The sequence below is a fragment of the Embiotoca jacksoni genome, unplaced genomic scaffold (assembly GCF_022577435.1).
Source record: "Embiotoca jacksoni isolate LCO1_2020_lvr unplaced genomic scaffold, fEmbJac1.0.p SCAF_38, whole genome shotgun sequence".
NCBI classification, from domain to species: Eukaryota; Metazoa; Chordata; class Actinopteri; family Embiotocidae; genus Embiotoca; species Embiotoca jacksoni.
Window position 1 is genome coordinate 279,974 of NW_027185390.1, and position 15,027 is coordinate 295,000.

The window sequence follows — 15,027 nt, forward strand, 5'->3', positions numbered from 1 at the left end:
GAGCGCACATATCTCAGTGGAGAGTAGTAAAGAAAGAAAAGAGGGAGACAGACAGGGGAGGGTGAAAGAGAAACAAACTGAGAGGCAGACAGAGGGAGAAACAGGAAGAGCGATTAACACTATAGAGAGTTGTGATGTAACATGGTGCCTTCTTCTCCTGTTCTGGCGACGCGGCGCTGCTTCACGGTGAGACTAGTCGGAAAATATTCCAGGCTTGAAATAGATAGAATAACATTCGTGGCAAAAAATAGACAACAAGTGCTCTTTAAAATTGGTGTGGTTTCCTTGTGGAAGTGAGGATCGGGCTACAAGTGGACTGTAGCCCAATAACAAGGTCACGCAGGGCCACCTAAAGCCGGCTTTGACTGACACTGACACAGGCCAGTCCTAATCGAAGTCCCACCTTCGCTCCACGATAAAGCAGCCAGCAGGGCTGGAGTTTTCCCCGCCGAGCATAATTAAATCTATTTATCTCACTTCCTCTCCATATGCACCGCATATGGGCAATTTGCCCCGAATCGGCTTCCATTAAATGATAGATATGAGCAGTGATAGGGCTAAAAAAAAAAAAAAAAAGAAAAGAAAAGGGAGAGGGATGAAGGTGAAGGATGAAAATGCAGCTTGATTCCCCTCGATGCTAATCGTAGTTAAAACAGTTTCACTTAGAAGGTATTAATAATGTAGGAAGAGATGTGAGTGGAGGATATAACCACTGGTTCTTACTTCAATATCAAATTCTTTAAAGTAGCTCAGCATCAAGGCAAAAGAAGGTTGAAATAACACATACATCACAGGCATTGTCAGACCAAATTCAAGCTAGTAAAAGTGATTTCAGCATGAAAATATTCATGCTAATTCCCTTTGCCAAAGAAACACAGAGTAGTCGAACCCCCTGCTGTAAATAAATAATGGTAAAGAGGAGGAATCATTTTAATTTCCTCTTATAAATGAACCTAATTTAACACCTGGGAGAGAAGATTGAGGCAGACAGGTATGAATGCACAGCAAGTTGTTCTCAGGGGAGTAGGAAGCAGATATGGAAAGCTTGTCTTAATCAACGCCTGGCCAGTCCCTCCAGTACTCATAATTCAGACAAAAGAGAGAGTGATGATGGGGAGGGAGGGAGGGAGGCATGAAGGTGGTAGGAAAGATGGGGGATAGGAAGGAAACATGGAAAGGAAGGAGCATAGAGGCAGAGACAGATAGAAGAGGGGTGGGAGGGATGAAGAGGATGAGGGAGAGAGAGTGAGAAAAAGGAAGGAAAAAGGTATGAAGAAAGACAAAAGACAAACATGGATATGGGACAAAAATAAGAAAATACATGATGAAAAAAGAGGAGAGTGAAAAGGGAAAGAGAAAAGGATGGAGAGAATGACCAAACAGATGAGGAGGAGTGTGAATTGCTGGAGTGCTGCGCCCGTCCAGGGGCCGTCCGCTGAAATATGGGCTTCCCTTTAATTGTTTGCATTCTGATATGTGGCATATTTGAGCAATTCCACATAAAATCTGTCGCCCCCAGCAGTTTGTCTTGTCTTTCCTCTTCCCTCCCCACTTCTGTCAGGGAAGCCATTAATATTTAACGAGACCACGGGGCTGTGCGTCTCATTCTTACACTCTGCCATTGAGAAGGGTCGTTTGTGTGTGAGTGTGTGTGTGTGTCTATTGTCTCTCTGTATATGTACAGTAGATGAAATCTGGGCGAGGACCTCTCCTCTCTCTGTCCAATACATCAGTGGGTTCTGCAGTTGTAGCCTCCGCACTGTAAACACTGCATACATCAGCGCTGCAACATTCAAACGCAAACAGTTGCTGCAAACGAATGAGTCATTTAAAAGACAGGCGCATTAACATACATAACCACCAAGCCTGGAAGTCATTTAGTCAGTACGACGGCACCATACTGATTAGATGCCTATTTAAGGGGTCAGCTCACCAAAATTACAAAAACTTGTCAACACTTGCCAGGAGGTTGACTTTGGTTTCGTGGTTATAGTTTGAAGCTCGTGTTAAACTCTGAAACGTTTTCCAGTGATTTGAGCACAATAAAAACTAATTCACCTCCATTGTTCGGCCTTGAGGGTACAAGTATCTGTGGCAGGTATCTCAAAACCTCGGCAAGTAAAGAAAAAAACTATCTGCAATGTGAACTACAAAACCTTTACTTTATTGCACCTTGCATATTAATGTGAGGAATTAATGAACATACATGCATTTTATTTCCTCTTTAGGAAGTCCCGATGTGAGTAAAACATATCTTGATACCCAAACCAGACAGTGCTGGTGTATTTACAGCTAAACTATCTGTGGACTCAGTGATGCTTTCTCAAAATTCTTCACATCTTTCCAGCTGGAGGCTTGGGAAAAGGCCGGGTCACCGAGGCTCCAGATGAGAGCCATTGGCAGACTGGGAAAGGTTACACTCCTGGCTCCTCCGGCCCTCCACACATCCTCAGACAAGAAACACTTAACCTTCTCCGTCTGGAAAGCGGAGGTCACGCTCTGGGTGTATTTTTCGTGGAAGATACATGAGGGGGCAAGGAGAGACCCGGAGCATGTGTGTATGTGTGTGCCCTTGCATGTGTGTGTCATTAGCAGACATTAAATGACAGAGGAAGTCCATCCATCACACATGGCACGAAGATGACTGCATAGGACATAACCGCCATCGGAGGTGTAATCGCTTCCTGGCGCCCCGTGCTTTGTGTGTCCACGAGTAGCTAAGATCAAATGCTAATTGGTCGTGACTGTTTCCTGTGGCCGCATGAATACCTATAATTGGCCGGTGAGTGATGGGCAAAAGCCGCTGAGCTGTCTGGCCCATACGAATGTGTCTGCGCTTCAAACGGTCCCGTCCCTCAGGGTCAATTCAAATGTCATAACTCGATAGGAGCTGATGGATCGCGGAACTGATCAACACAAATGGAAGTCCCAGCTCACTGTCTCATTTGATAATTACCGTATGGGTTATAATTCACTGTACAAATGTGGGGCTCGTGTTCCTTGGCTGGATGAGTCGCAGACGTTTCCAGTAGAAATAAAAAATGAAGAGTTTCAGTCCTAATGAGACCGCTGTCCTTTGAAAAATGTGACAGCAACTCTGGCAAAAATATTCATTGGAAAAAGAGTATTACAGTGGGATTAGTTCTCTGATGATTCCTCTTTAAACATTAGGGTGTAACAATGAGAAAATCTGGTGATATGCTAAATAATTTGGCTGACTAAAGACATGTACCAAGTATAATCAAAGAGTATCCACCTTGTGGCCCCAAACTTCCTGGGAAAATCAGGAAGGAGGAGGTAAACAAATCGTTCAGAAGCCTATGAATAAAGTAATTAATTCCTCAACTGCTCCGGTGGAGCTACTTCACGGTCAAACTGCAGAGGAGTGAGTCCCCGCCTCGCCCCTCCCCTCCTGAACGCCGGCACTGTAAATAAGAGAGCAGTTCTGAGCCAAACGGTCTGGTTGGAGGCAGGTGTAGTCCGGGTATGAAAGACAAGAAACATAAAAGCCTTTCGTGTGAGAAGAGAAGGGGGAATTTCAAGGGGAACGCATGAGCGATGTAGAGAGCGGCAGCAAAAGAGAGCGAGTGAGGGAGAGGCGGGAAGGAATGGCGAAGGCTTGTTGTGACTGCCCCTTTATCAGCTGATATATATGCATGAGGATTTCCTCATCATCTCCACTGTCAATTCCCCATCCCTCTGATATTTGACTGACAGCTCACATCAACACTAATAAACCTGCACATCATTCCAGGAAAGCTGCCCATCGCGGAGAATGGAGGGTAGAAACGGAGGGAAAAAAGTTAATTTGTTTTTCCGGCGGCTGCCGACGGTGATAGCGCCTCTGTCTGTTTGCCTCCATGGTAAAGTTGTAAATTAGAATCGGGCCTCAATAGCGAGTACAGAAAGCTGCTTCTGCTGTGCGAAAGCTCATTTTCAACAACGTCAGAAATACTTGGCAGCTTTTTATATTTAGGGCGTCAGGAGTCTCGCAGCGAACAAATTGCACACAAATCTGAATTATGAAAAGAAAATAGAAATAGCTGTCGTTCTAAGACTGCTTTTTCTAACACCACTATGAGGGGTGATTCAGTGCTTGCTGTTAACATTATTTCAATGTTACGCTACATTTTCGGGGTTGAGGGATAGGCTGCATTAGGAATTGTAATGGCACAAAACTTGGAGAGCCAAAACGGCTTTGACTGACTTTAATAAAAATGTGAGCAAATGTACCAACTCAAAAGAAATGGTAAGGCAAACATTTCCAGAAACTAACGCCGTGTTATTTAATGTATATTCACACACGGAAAGCAAATTCCAGGTTGCTCTGATTGTAGGTTAAAACCAACAGCAGATAAGAGATGTGATATTAACCCTCTGTGAGATTTGCGTGGCCTCCATTTCAATTACTCCAACCTCTGCCCGACGTATGCAGCAGGGAGAGTACACTCTGGGAACACGTATTTAAGGCAGCCCGTATTAGTAAGCTATAACTGTGCGTTCCGTACATGTCAAGTGTTGCAAAGAAAGTAATCTGTGATTTTGCATACATTATGCATGCAAAGAGATGAATAGAGAGCTCAGAGAGAACGATAATGCTTATCCACAAGAGATGGCTGTGTCCTGTGAACAAAATATATGGCCTTATGCATATTTTACCAAAGAGAATACTAACAGTAATAAATACTCTCTCGAAGACTCAGAATGAGAGCGGCTAACAGCCCTTAAATGACAGATGAGATGCCGGATCAAAGAATTCCACCTGCAGTGCGTTAACCAACGGTGGGATTAGGTAGTGCACCTTCGATTTACACCGTCACAGCTTAGAGTCACTGCTAACACACCCACACAAACATGTCAGAGGGATTTTGGTATGCCTACCATCACAGTTGACAACCCGGGCCTGTTCAAATACTTGCCTACATCTATACTTCCTTCCTTCTTTCCCTTTCCTTGCTTTTCTTTGCTGGTTCTTTGCTGTGCTTAATGTCACAATCTCTGACACCTTCATGGTCTGTTTTGGTACTATAACCTGCTGCTCTGAATATTTGGTGTTATAAACATCAGAATTTTTTTTTATAGAAATAACAGAACAGGCAAACAGAAAAGCACCAACAATGGAAAGTTCACAAAGACAAAATCCCAGGAATAACAAGATTTGTCTTTGTTTAACTGGCAGCAGGTCTCCGGCTCCACACAGTGCGCATATTAGCACACTTAATTGTAGAAAATCACGAACTTGTGTGAATTCATGCAGGACTTGAAAGCTCATTTGGTCTAATGTCGCTTGGTTAAATCAAAAGTTCATTCAAGGGCAGAGCAAGATGAACTGGGGAAAAAAAACCTTGAGTATAGACGACTGAATGATGAGAGAAAAAGAAGTGAAGAAAGACAGAAGAGAGGAGATAAAGAGGACATGATGAAGGTTGCAAAGAAAGGAAATTTCAGGACACACTGAGGAGAGAGCGCTCATCATGACACTAAAAGTGGAAGAGAGTGAGGGATGAAGGAGGCGGTGGAGTGCACAATAACGGCAGTAATCCATCAGAAATCATAGAGCAACGGGCCCCTCCACTTTGACTTTGGTTCTGCAGAGTACAGCCCACCAGTGACTACCTTTCCACCCCGCGCATCCTGCTGCTCTGCGATAGGACAAGAGCGGAACGGACGGCGCTAATTGGCTTGCTTCCCTGTCGGATTTCCTCAGCGCAGCAAACACAGAAGCGGGGGGAGAGGATATATGATGTTGTATGCGGATTTGTAAACAGCAGATCACAACGTCGACTTTCATGTTCCTTAAATTGGTTGAGGGGCGTGGGTGCACTGTCACGGCGGGACGCATGCTGATAGCGACAGCTCCGCATTGATCCTGACTGACCGAGTGACTGACGGGACAGACGGGATGTGTCAGTGCCCAGCAGGGCTGGTGGGGCAGTTGAGCAATGACACACCCAGTGATTGGTGACACACACTCAAGCACATGGAGTCACACGCATCTGGGAGTTAAATAAACAGTGTAAAAATACACACGGATTCACTATCCAGTGCACGTCGACTCACTGGATGACATAATCAGACTGTTAGTCACAAGCTATATCCTTCAAACCCTGACCGCCTGATTAAGTTATGTTGGATCAAACCATAACACGGCTAATCGTCATACAAAAACAAGACAGAGTATGAACTTAAGAAGCTCAAGTTATACACATTAGAATTAACGCCAAAGTCAACTTCCCCAGGCTGAGAAACTTGTAAAAATATCCCTTTGTGGGATGGAGAAGAGGGAACTCTAGCCTTTACTTTAAAAATCAAATAATATTGTTGGCAAAGGTGTAATTTAAATATCTTTGTTTGTTAAGGACATCTGAAACCTCTGACCAGGTTAACCTCTCTTGTTCTACAGGTATGCGGATGTGGCGGCGGCGGCGTTGGGAGAAAACAGACGAGCGGCCCGAGTTCCAGCGTTAGTCATTCTGCGGTCTGTCGGTAGCGCGACCCCCGAGGCTACGTTCTAGGCAAAGGCTTCAACTGCTGTCTGCTGAATACAGACAAGACAAGCAGTCAGCGGCTGCTGAGGTGAAGGTCTGAAGGGCACTGCCATTTGTCTTGACTTATTTAGCAATCAGGGAGACACGATGCGAACGGGGCTTTGAGAGGCTGCTGATGAAAAAGAGGAGAGGCCGGATCTGAGGCCGTCTCACTGCAGAGTAGCGAGGACACGTGCAGGCTGAGAGAACAGAGCAGGCTCAACTTTGCATCCTAAACTGTAAGATGCAGCACCTTTGGCTCATCAGTAACACTGGATAATTCAATGGCAGTTTCTTGCTTTAGCTTTTAACCTGACGGCCAGCGGGGTTTTCTCTTCACAAATGTGCTTTGAAAACAGCTCTACAGTGCAGATGAGTACTGGTGTGACATTTCTTTGGAAAGATAAGATTCTCTTGAGTCTATTCTTGTAAACCAATTCAAGATAGGATCATAACAGGATGTACAATCAACACCTTTGTAAGACCACCAACAAACAAACATTACACACTTATCGAGCCTGGTAGTACTGATCAATACAACGTAGACGTAAACTATCTTGTTAATATGTCAAAGGTCCAGTACATCTAATCTTCTATTACGCAATGCCAGTAGCACCCACAGTGATTCTGATTGTGTTACCTTTCAAAAGAGACCAAACTCATGAATGTACTACAAATGGTTCATTAACAGCTTCTAGTTTACTTTGGGTGTGTCTTGATTAGACTAATATCACAGGACGTTTAAGAGGGTAATCCATTTATGTCTGATCAGCACTTAATTTTGGCAAAATAATACCACAAAATAAAGACATTGTCACAACACAAGTGTCCTTGTCATGTGACATTTACTGCAACTAAGTCACATCTGAATTAAGACCAGAAACATAAATTAAACCTCCTAAATTAGGCCCATTGTAGTATTTTTTTTAACAAGTTAGTTCAGTGTAAAAGAGGTTTGATCTTTTAAAATAAAACATCAACCTTCCCACATCATCCAATTCTATTTTATATTTTAATTGTAACAGAACACATTTATGAGGCCAGCAGGTGAAATACTGACAACTCTGCTAATTTCTTTAAAATCATACCAGCATGTGTGTAAAGCTATTAAAATGATGCTCTTCATATAAAGTGGATCACATGTGGATTTAACAAAAAAATAACAAATGTTCCCACAACAAATATGTGATTTCCAGAGGTCACCTTATATCCAGCTGTTTGCAATGTACTGCTGCCAAAAAAAACAGTTGTTCTACAAATAGCGGTGCAGCAAAACAAAATATTTACAGCCACTGAAAGGACAGGGCCCACTTCCAGCATTTTGCTGTGCTAGCTGTTGCTGTGCACACGTTTCATTGCTGAGGTAAATTGAGGTCATGTGTTTATAATTTGCCCTTTTCGTAATGTTGCCATTGGAGTAAAATAACATTTGAGAGCTGCAATCAGATTGAACAGCGCAATACTCCAGCTAATTAAGTAATATTTCATGTTCAATAACAATCAAGTTGGCCAGATAAAGGCCAGGGAGAGGGAGTGTGCAGTGCAACAATCTGGAGGCTGTTATAATCCTCGGTCTATTGTTGGGTTAGAAAAGGAGTGAGTGTCTGTGCAGAGGGCTGCTTTGGAGTGTTTTTCTCTATTGTGGCTATTTCAAAAGACTTGGGTTTACAAATGAGGAGAAGGTGCTCGCCTTTGTGTGTGTATGTGTAACTACATGTAGAGGTGTGCCAGCACTCATGTTTGTGTGAAGAGACATTTTCATCAATATACCCTATATACTATAGAGATAAATATCCAAACGGCAAAATATAAACATAAAATGTTACTCGTGCGGTATAGATGCAGAGATTTGCTTCCAAACTTCACATAAACACAATCTGTCACACAGCTAGCAGTGTCACTTTCAACATATTTGCCTGTTCCTGCTGCAGATGAACAGCAGAGGCTTCATGTGTGGGGTAAACTGAGCTATCTAAGAAGAAACAAGACAAAAACATAGATTTAATAGGTGAAATCCAGCCTTTAGCGAACTGAATTTTAGCGTTACACTTGACTACAACCCCGCTGACAGGTGCTCCTGTACGTAACTCTGCTTCTCCATGTGTGTGTCCTTCATCTTGCCCTTCCCGTCCCTGCCCTGCTCTCCACTCCCAGCCTCACCGTGTGAACATCTCTTCCATTACTGCCCTTGACACTGTGGCCGATTGGATTCTTATCTGCCATCTGTAGGCCGACGCTCAGCCCGCGCTATCTCTCGTCATGGCCTAATTGAATCCCAAGTGTTGGAAGTGTGGTGATACACTGACCACGCCGTGTCACTGCCAATAGATAAGGATTGCTGTTGGAGGATTGGACCACCACAAATCACGATGGGGACACGTTGATAAAGGGGGCGACAAGCGGTTTGGGTTGGAACTGTGTCTGTGGGACTTTACTGAGATTGAGAAATAATGGATACCCTCCATTACCAAGAAGGTTGGGTTCATTTCCAATGGTCCAATATCCCATAATCCTGCTATGCTCGGTGGGTAATTTGTTGAAAGTTATCCAGGGGAAAGCAGGACATCGATTTCTACATAAAGCCTATATTCGGCTGTTTACAGGAAGGATGATATTTTGTTTCCTTAACAGTAACAGAAAAGTTGTGTTGTTTTGTTTTTTTTTACCAGTGGGGACAACCTGAACTTAAACAGTCACAAAAAACAGTAATACCAATTCCCCTCTGAAAAACTGTTCAGTTTAAACAAAAACTCAAGTAATTACAGTTTTGTTGATGCTCGTGAAAGACCTTGGGGTTTAGGAGCAGTGATCAAATACAAGTCCTATTATCTGCCCTGTTTCAGCAATTGTAAAGCACATAATATGTTCAATTTAAAGAGCTTTGTTTAAGCAGCTTTAAACTGAAGAAACCCACAAACTGCTAAATGCCGCTTAACATGAAAAGGACTTAACTCATAGCTTAACACTTTTTAAGGACGTTTAAGTATTAAGGTATGACGATCTCCTACCTTAAGAGGCTGAAACCTTTCTTTTTGGTCTTCTTCTCCAGGTCCTCCGCAGAATCATCTGCCTTCTTCTTCCCTTTGCTCTTCTTGTCTTTCTTCTTTCCTTTGGTTTTTTTCTTCTTCTTGCCATCGTCTACGTCCAGACCCTGGCGAGAGGAGCTGCTGGCGGGCGTTTCGTGACCGGAGCTGTGGTCTGACAGGTCGTCGTCTGAGGAGGGTAAACGGTTGGTGTGAGGGCAGACACACGGCCGCAGAGGGAACACTCGTAAATGTAGCTGCGTGCATTACATTTATCTCTTCCTTTTTTTTGGTATGCATTTGTGTTTAAGTGTTTGGACATCTGGTCAGTGAGTTAGTGTGTCTTCTGTAAGGCCATAAGCTTCTATTAGGCAGTCAGTTGTGCCAGATTTGATTAAACATATTACAAATGCAGATTCAGGGGAGTTTTTAATGGCTAAAATTAATGCTAGATTTAAATTAAATTGCCATTCTGTAAGAAATATAAAATTGTCAAGGTTTTCATCCTCATACATCATTATCTTACATGCGCATCACACACACTCTCACCTGTATGCGTGGTCACAAGTTAAAGCATTAAAGATATGCTGCTGTAAGATATAAAGTTGTTCTTTCTAAATTGCTGAGTGGATAAAATCATGTAGCATTTCATTAAGGTACTTAGGCTAAGCACTGTCCCTTGGCAGGCCTCTGGCTCTTCTCGAGTGCCAGTGTGTTATAAAGCCTAAGGGATATGTATTGGCAATGCAGTCCCTAATTTAAAATGGATGCAATGTCTAGAATAGAATCCTCTTTTATAGCAACAGCGAGAGTCGTGCATTAAAAAGGGACATTCCTTACAGTGGATGGTTTTGTTGTGTGACTGAGTTCACAATCTCCTAAAAAAACTGCATCTAAATCTTCCTGTTTTGAGAGATCTTACCATCTTCAGAGGGCCCTTCATAAGACTTGTCAATGGCAGTGCGGAAACTCTGGTTGCAGCCCCGCCCCCGGACCACATGCGGCCGCGGGCGATGGAAGGGCACCTGAGCTTGGATGTGACTCTGCTTGGCCTCCGACATGGCCGTCTGGAGGCTCTCCAGGGAGCTGGACTTCCAGAGGCCCAGGGTCGGGCCCATTGCTCCTCTGGTTGAGGACTCTGTGAGACAAACATTAAAGATCTGGTGTTATGGTCCTTTTTGAAGTCATTTTTATAAATACTGAAACATTTCGTTGAGCACAAGCTGTTCAGATTTCTCAGAATGCATCTTTCTTTACATCCCCTCTGTCCTCTGACAGGATGTTTTGGAAGCTATTGTTATAAACTTTACATTAATCATTGTCATGTACTCTGATTGGTTGAAGGCAAGGCCCCCGTTTTGCCTCCAGCCAATCTGAATACCACCTATGAATTTCCTTATACTATGTGTTTAATGCAAGGAAGGGTTGGACATGCAAGACCATATCAGAGCACCTGATCCTAAATACAAAGTCAGATTTTCAGCCCTTCCTGATGGAAATTTTCATCCTCTGGAGGCCTACGTAAAGACTTTGTTGGAAGAAGTTACATATGCATGCAGCTGAGGCGGGTAGGCTCATGGAAAATAACTGGGGTACCACCTCAAATCTGATCACTGTCGAGAAAAAGGACGTAAAAGTTTCAAAAAACTTAAAAAGACGACAGAGATCGAAGTTATTTTTTAAAGCACATGAGGGAGTTCTGCCATCACTCTGATCCATCACAAAGCTCAAGTTCTTGTTTTGCAGCATATAAAACAGAGGAGGAGAGGGAAGGACAGGGGAAAGAACAGAAGTCTGGCTGATGGAGGGGGGAAGGGAGTTCTGCTCCAAATTAGATATGCAGCCACTGATAAAATGAGACAGAATGATTTTACTGAGATCACAAGCTTTTAGCAAAATTTAGCCCACTGCTTACAAAACATTAAATTTGTACACATCTCCTATGACAACATTTCCTTATTTAAAAGGCATCTGCGTTAAACTTTGTGAAATCTTAATGCTGCCTGTGATTCAATTTGGCTCAATTTATTGAACGACCGCAGGATGGGGGGCTGGGACAACACATTTCAGATGACTAAAGGAGGGCATGCTGGGAAATACTTCTCTTATCCATTTGTGCCTTTTGTGTGTTGTGTTGTCCAGTGTGCCTGATGGCAACCTAAACCCAAAGTGTAGGTGGGATTAGGCAGATTGTTGAGACATGTTTAGGTCAGACTTATCCCTGAAAACTGTGAGTCTACAAAATGAATGCAACTTGTTTTTACTGCAAAATTCTACCCAAAATTAAAATGTATAATCATTGATCATTATATTGTTGTCTGTATTTATAAGGATTATATTAAAAATATTGAAGTCTTAAGGCTTAATACTTTCGAAGGCCAAGATACAGCCTGAGCGTCCAGTCTCAGCTCACAAACACCTTTCCTTGTTAATGGATACAGCTTTTTGGAATGAAACTGAAAAAGGTTCAAACCCAGAAATATGAAGCTGTGAAGGTGAAATGGAGAGGAAGAGCGAGGTAAAGGGAGGCAGAGGAGAGTGTGTGAAAAACAGGGCTTAACAGAAATGTGCAGAAAGTCAGAGAGACATAAAGGAGGGGAGAAGACACGATGAATGAGGTGGAGTGGTATACAAGGACAGGTGAGGAGCGGCACTATGGGAACTGACAGGCTCATGCATACGCAAAAGAGAGAAAGGGTGAATAAATGAACTGCCATCATACTGTACTCAGGTATGGCCTCCAACTGGAGAGGGGAAGAAAGGGGAGACGGAGGCAATGAAGGCCACAGCTGATTCAGCAGGGAGGGAGAGCAGGGGGAGGAGGCACCGGGAAAAGACTGAAGAAGGAAGGCCAGGAAGACAGAGCTGCAAGAAAAAAATTAAAATGTGAGACAAAGGAGAGAAGAGAGTAAATGTCATGCAGAATAAGATGCTGTCAAAGGGGCACCTGACACAGGGGCTGGTGGAGAACTTGAAAGACAGGTGGCCGAGAAGGGCGAAGAAAAAAAATCTGCTTTCAACAGAGAAAAGCAACTCACCCCTCCCAGTTGTATACCACCATGAAACAGTGACAAGTACTCTTCAAAGAAGTTACAGACAGGTTGCAAGCATCGTTTTCCCTTCCTGAAACTTTTCTGTAGGGATGACTTTCTCGCATCACGGCACTCACTGCTTAAGACATTTTTTTTTTTGTCATTTCAGAGGCTTCAAAGCTCCGAAGTAGAGCGAGAGAAAAAAAAAAAAAAAAAAAAGAGGGGGGGGGACTGAAGCGGCGATAGAGGAGGGGGAGGAGCAGGAGGAGGAAAAGTAAGCAGAGCGTTGCTGCCTTTTAAGTCCTAAATTGACTTTCTGAGAGGAAGTGGGATTTATGGGGAATAAGGGGTTATAAATAGAGAGGGGGGAGCGCTCAGGAATAAAATGCTCAATTTGAGAGGCAGGATTTGTGTCACAAATGTAATTACGGCTGTCCAGCTCGCAGCCTGATAGAATTAAGCTCCTTGCCAGTGCACTGCTGCACTATACAGAGACTGTGTGCCTCTGGGTGCGTGGGCACGTGTGTATTTACTCCAAAATGTGAGAATTTTGTTCAAAGTAAGAAAAAAAAGAAAAGAAAGTCATGATACTGCCTGGATGAGATAGCGATGTGTGTCCTTGACCGCCTTAGATGAAATAGAAGAAGAATTGTGAGCACTTTTGAGTATGTGAGTATGTTTGTGTGTGTGTGGTTGCGAGTGCACTCATTCCATGCATGTCAGGCGGTTGAGGCTGGAGGTAAATGAATAATGAGGGTTTAATAGGATGGATGAGCGGGGGAGAGGTGGCTATCATCGCCAGCTCGATCCAATGGAGGGTGAAATCAGCGTTTATCACATATCGCTGCCCGCTGTGCCAGCAGATGCTCTCACGGATCCGTTCGCATCGTGTCTGCCTGATTGCCACTGATTCAAGCTGGTGCACATATTTGACAAACAGCCTAACAGCCAAGAAAGGGCCTGGATGATGGGCAATGCCCTTCACAGCTGTAACACTCCTCCACCCAAGATCAAACAATAATGTCACGTTTTCACTACTTTTATCTCACAGTTAGCAAGGAGCAAACTTCAGGCGCCCAAGTTTCAGAGTCACATTTTCTGCAGGAATAATGTGAGATGATGGCAGAGCTGTTCAAAGGCAACTGCATTATTCAGCAAAAATGCCAACATGCAATCCTGTGTTCATAAAAACATTGGTCCATTTTAGTTCAGCCGCTATTATGTATTGTTTGTTGTTGTTTTTAATTGCAACAACAAGGTTTTCTTAATTCCATCTGAGATAAATCATCCGAGATGTTCTAAGGTTTCTCAGTTGAAGAACATCAATGATACTGTTCCAAGAAAACTTAAAACAGTAATTTACAGTGTTGACAATGTTTACTATAAAACACAGTTTCTTCAGCTTGTAATTAACAAGTAACATCTTGGAAATGTGGTACAGGAACATCCTTAAAGGAAAAAAAAATGATGCTGAAAACAAAGACCCTGCAATTACCACTTAGTACCTGCATTCCTTACTAAACACACAAACACTGTCAAGTATCCACAAGCTTGCAAATATCCGCCTGAACACATGCCTAACCCATACGCATCACACTGTGATATGTATACTGTGACTTCTATGGAGGTTGACTGCTGTCGTGTCTGCATGGAGCAGACAGCAGTGAAGTCTTTGCCTGGAACGTCGCCTCGGGGTCCCACTCCGCTGACAGGCCCAGCAAGGACTAACACTGCTCCGTGATGCCGCTTTGTACTTTAAAAAGTGTCGCTTCAAAAGTGAGGGTGACACACCTGCAACCTGTCACTGCAGCATACTGATACATACAACCTACTCTGAACTTTGATGTCACGGGGGTCAAATCGCGAGCAAGGATGATATTTATTGCACATTTTGTGTCAATGCTTGTAACCTAATGTGTGTAAATGTTTGTGTTGACAAAATCTATCAATTCTGGGTAAAAGAATAAATAAACTCTGAAGTGTCAAAATTGCAGCCATTGCAAATATAATCTAGTCACACAGCAAACACACAAACACTAGATGTCCACATGCAAACCCCCCCCCCCCATCCCCACCCCCCAACACAGACACACACACACACACACACACACACACACACACACACACAGTGTCTCAGCAGGATCTTAACACTTACCCTTTAACTGGACTACAATGTGCTCCACATCAAGCAGCTTGGCAGCAAAGGTTGCCACGGTTACAAGAAAAGTACCCCTCTAACAAAACTTCTGGGGGTGGTAGTGGTAGTAAGGTGTGTGTGTGTGTGGGAGAGAGACAGGTGATGCTGAGTTACCAAGGAGACACTTTGGCCAACAGTGAAAAGGGGCATTTTGCTCCCGGCCATAGCTCTTCAAATTGGGTACAGCGAACACACACTTACAGACACAAGACACAAGACACACACACTTTTCAATCTAGGATCCAATC

At 43.4% G+C, this 15,027-nt stretch overlaps 1 protein-coding gene across 1 annotated transcript in view; it reads right to left on the reverse strand.

Moving 5' to 3' along the window:
• pard3ba (par-3 family cell polarity regulator beta a) overlaps positions 1-15,027 on the reverse strand; it is a 131,121-nt gene that overhangs the window by 44,014 nt on the left and 72,080 nt on the right. Inside the window, exons 18-19 of the mRNA XM_069166398.1 lie at positions 10,473-10,688; positions 9,536-9,740 (exon numbers count right to left, since the gene is read on the reverse strand). Coding sequence (XP_069022499.1) covers positions 9,536-9,740; positions 10,473-10,688 — 421 coding nt within the window. The remainder of the gene's footprint in view (positions 1-9,535; positions 9,741-10,472; positions 10,689-15,027) is intronic.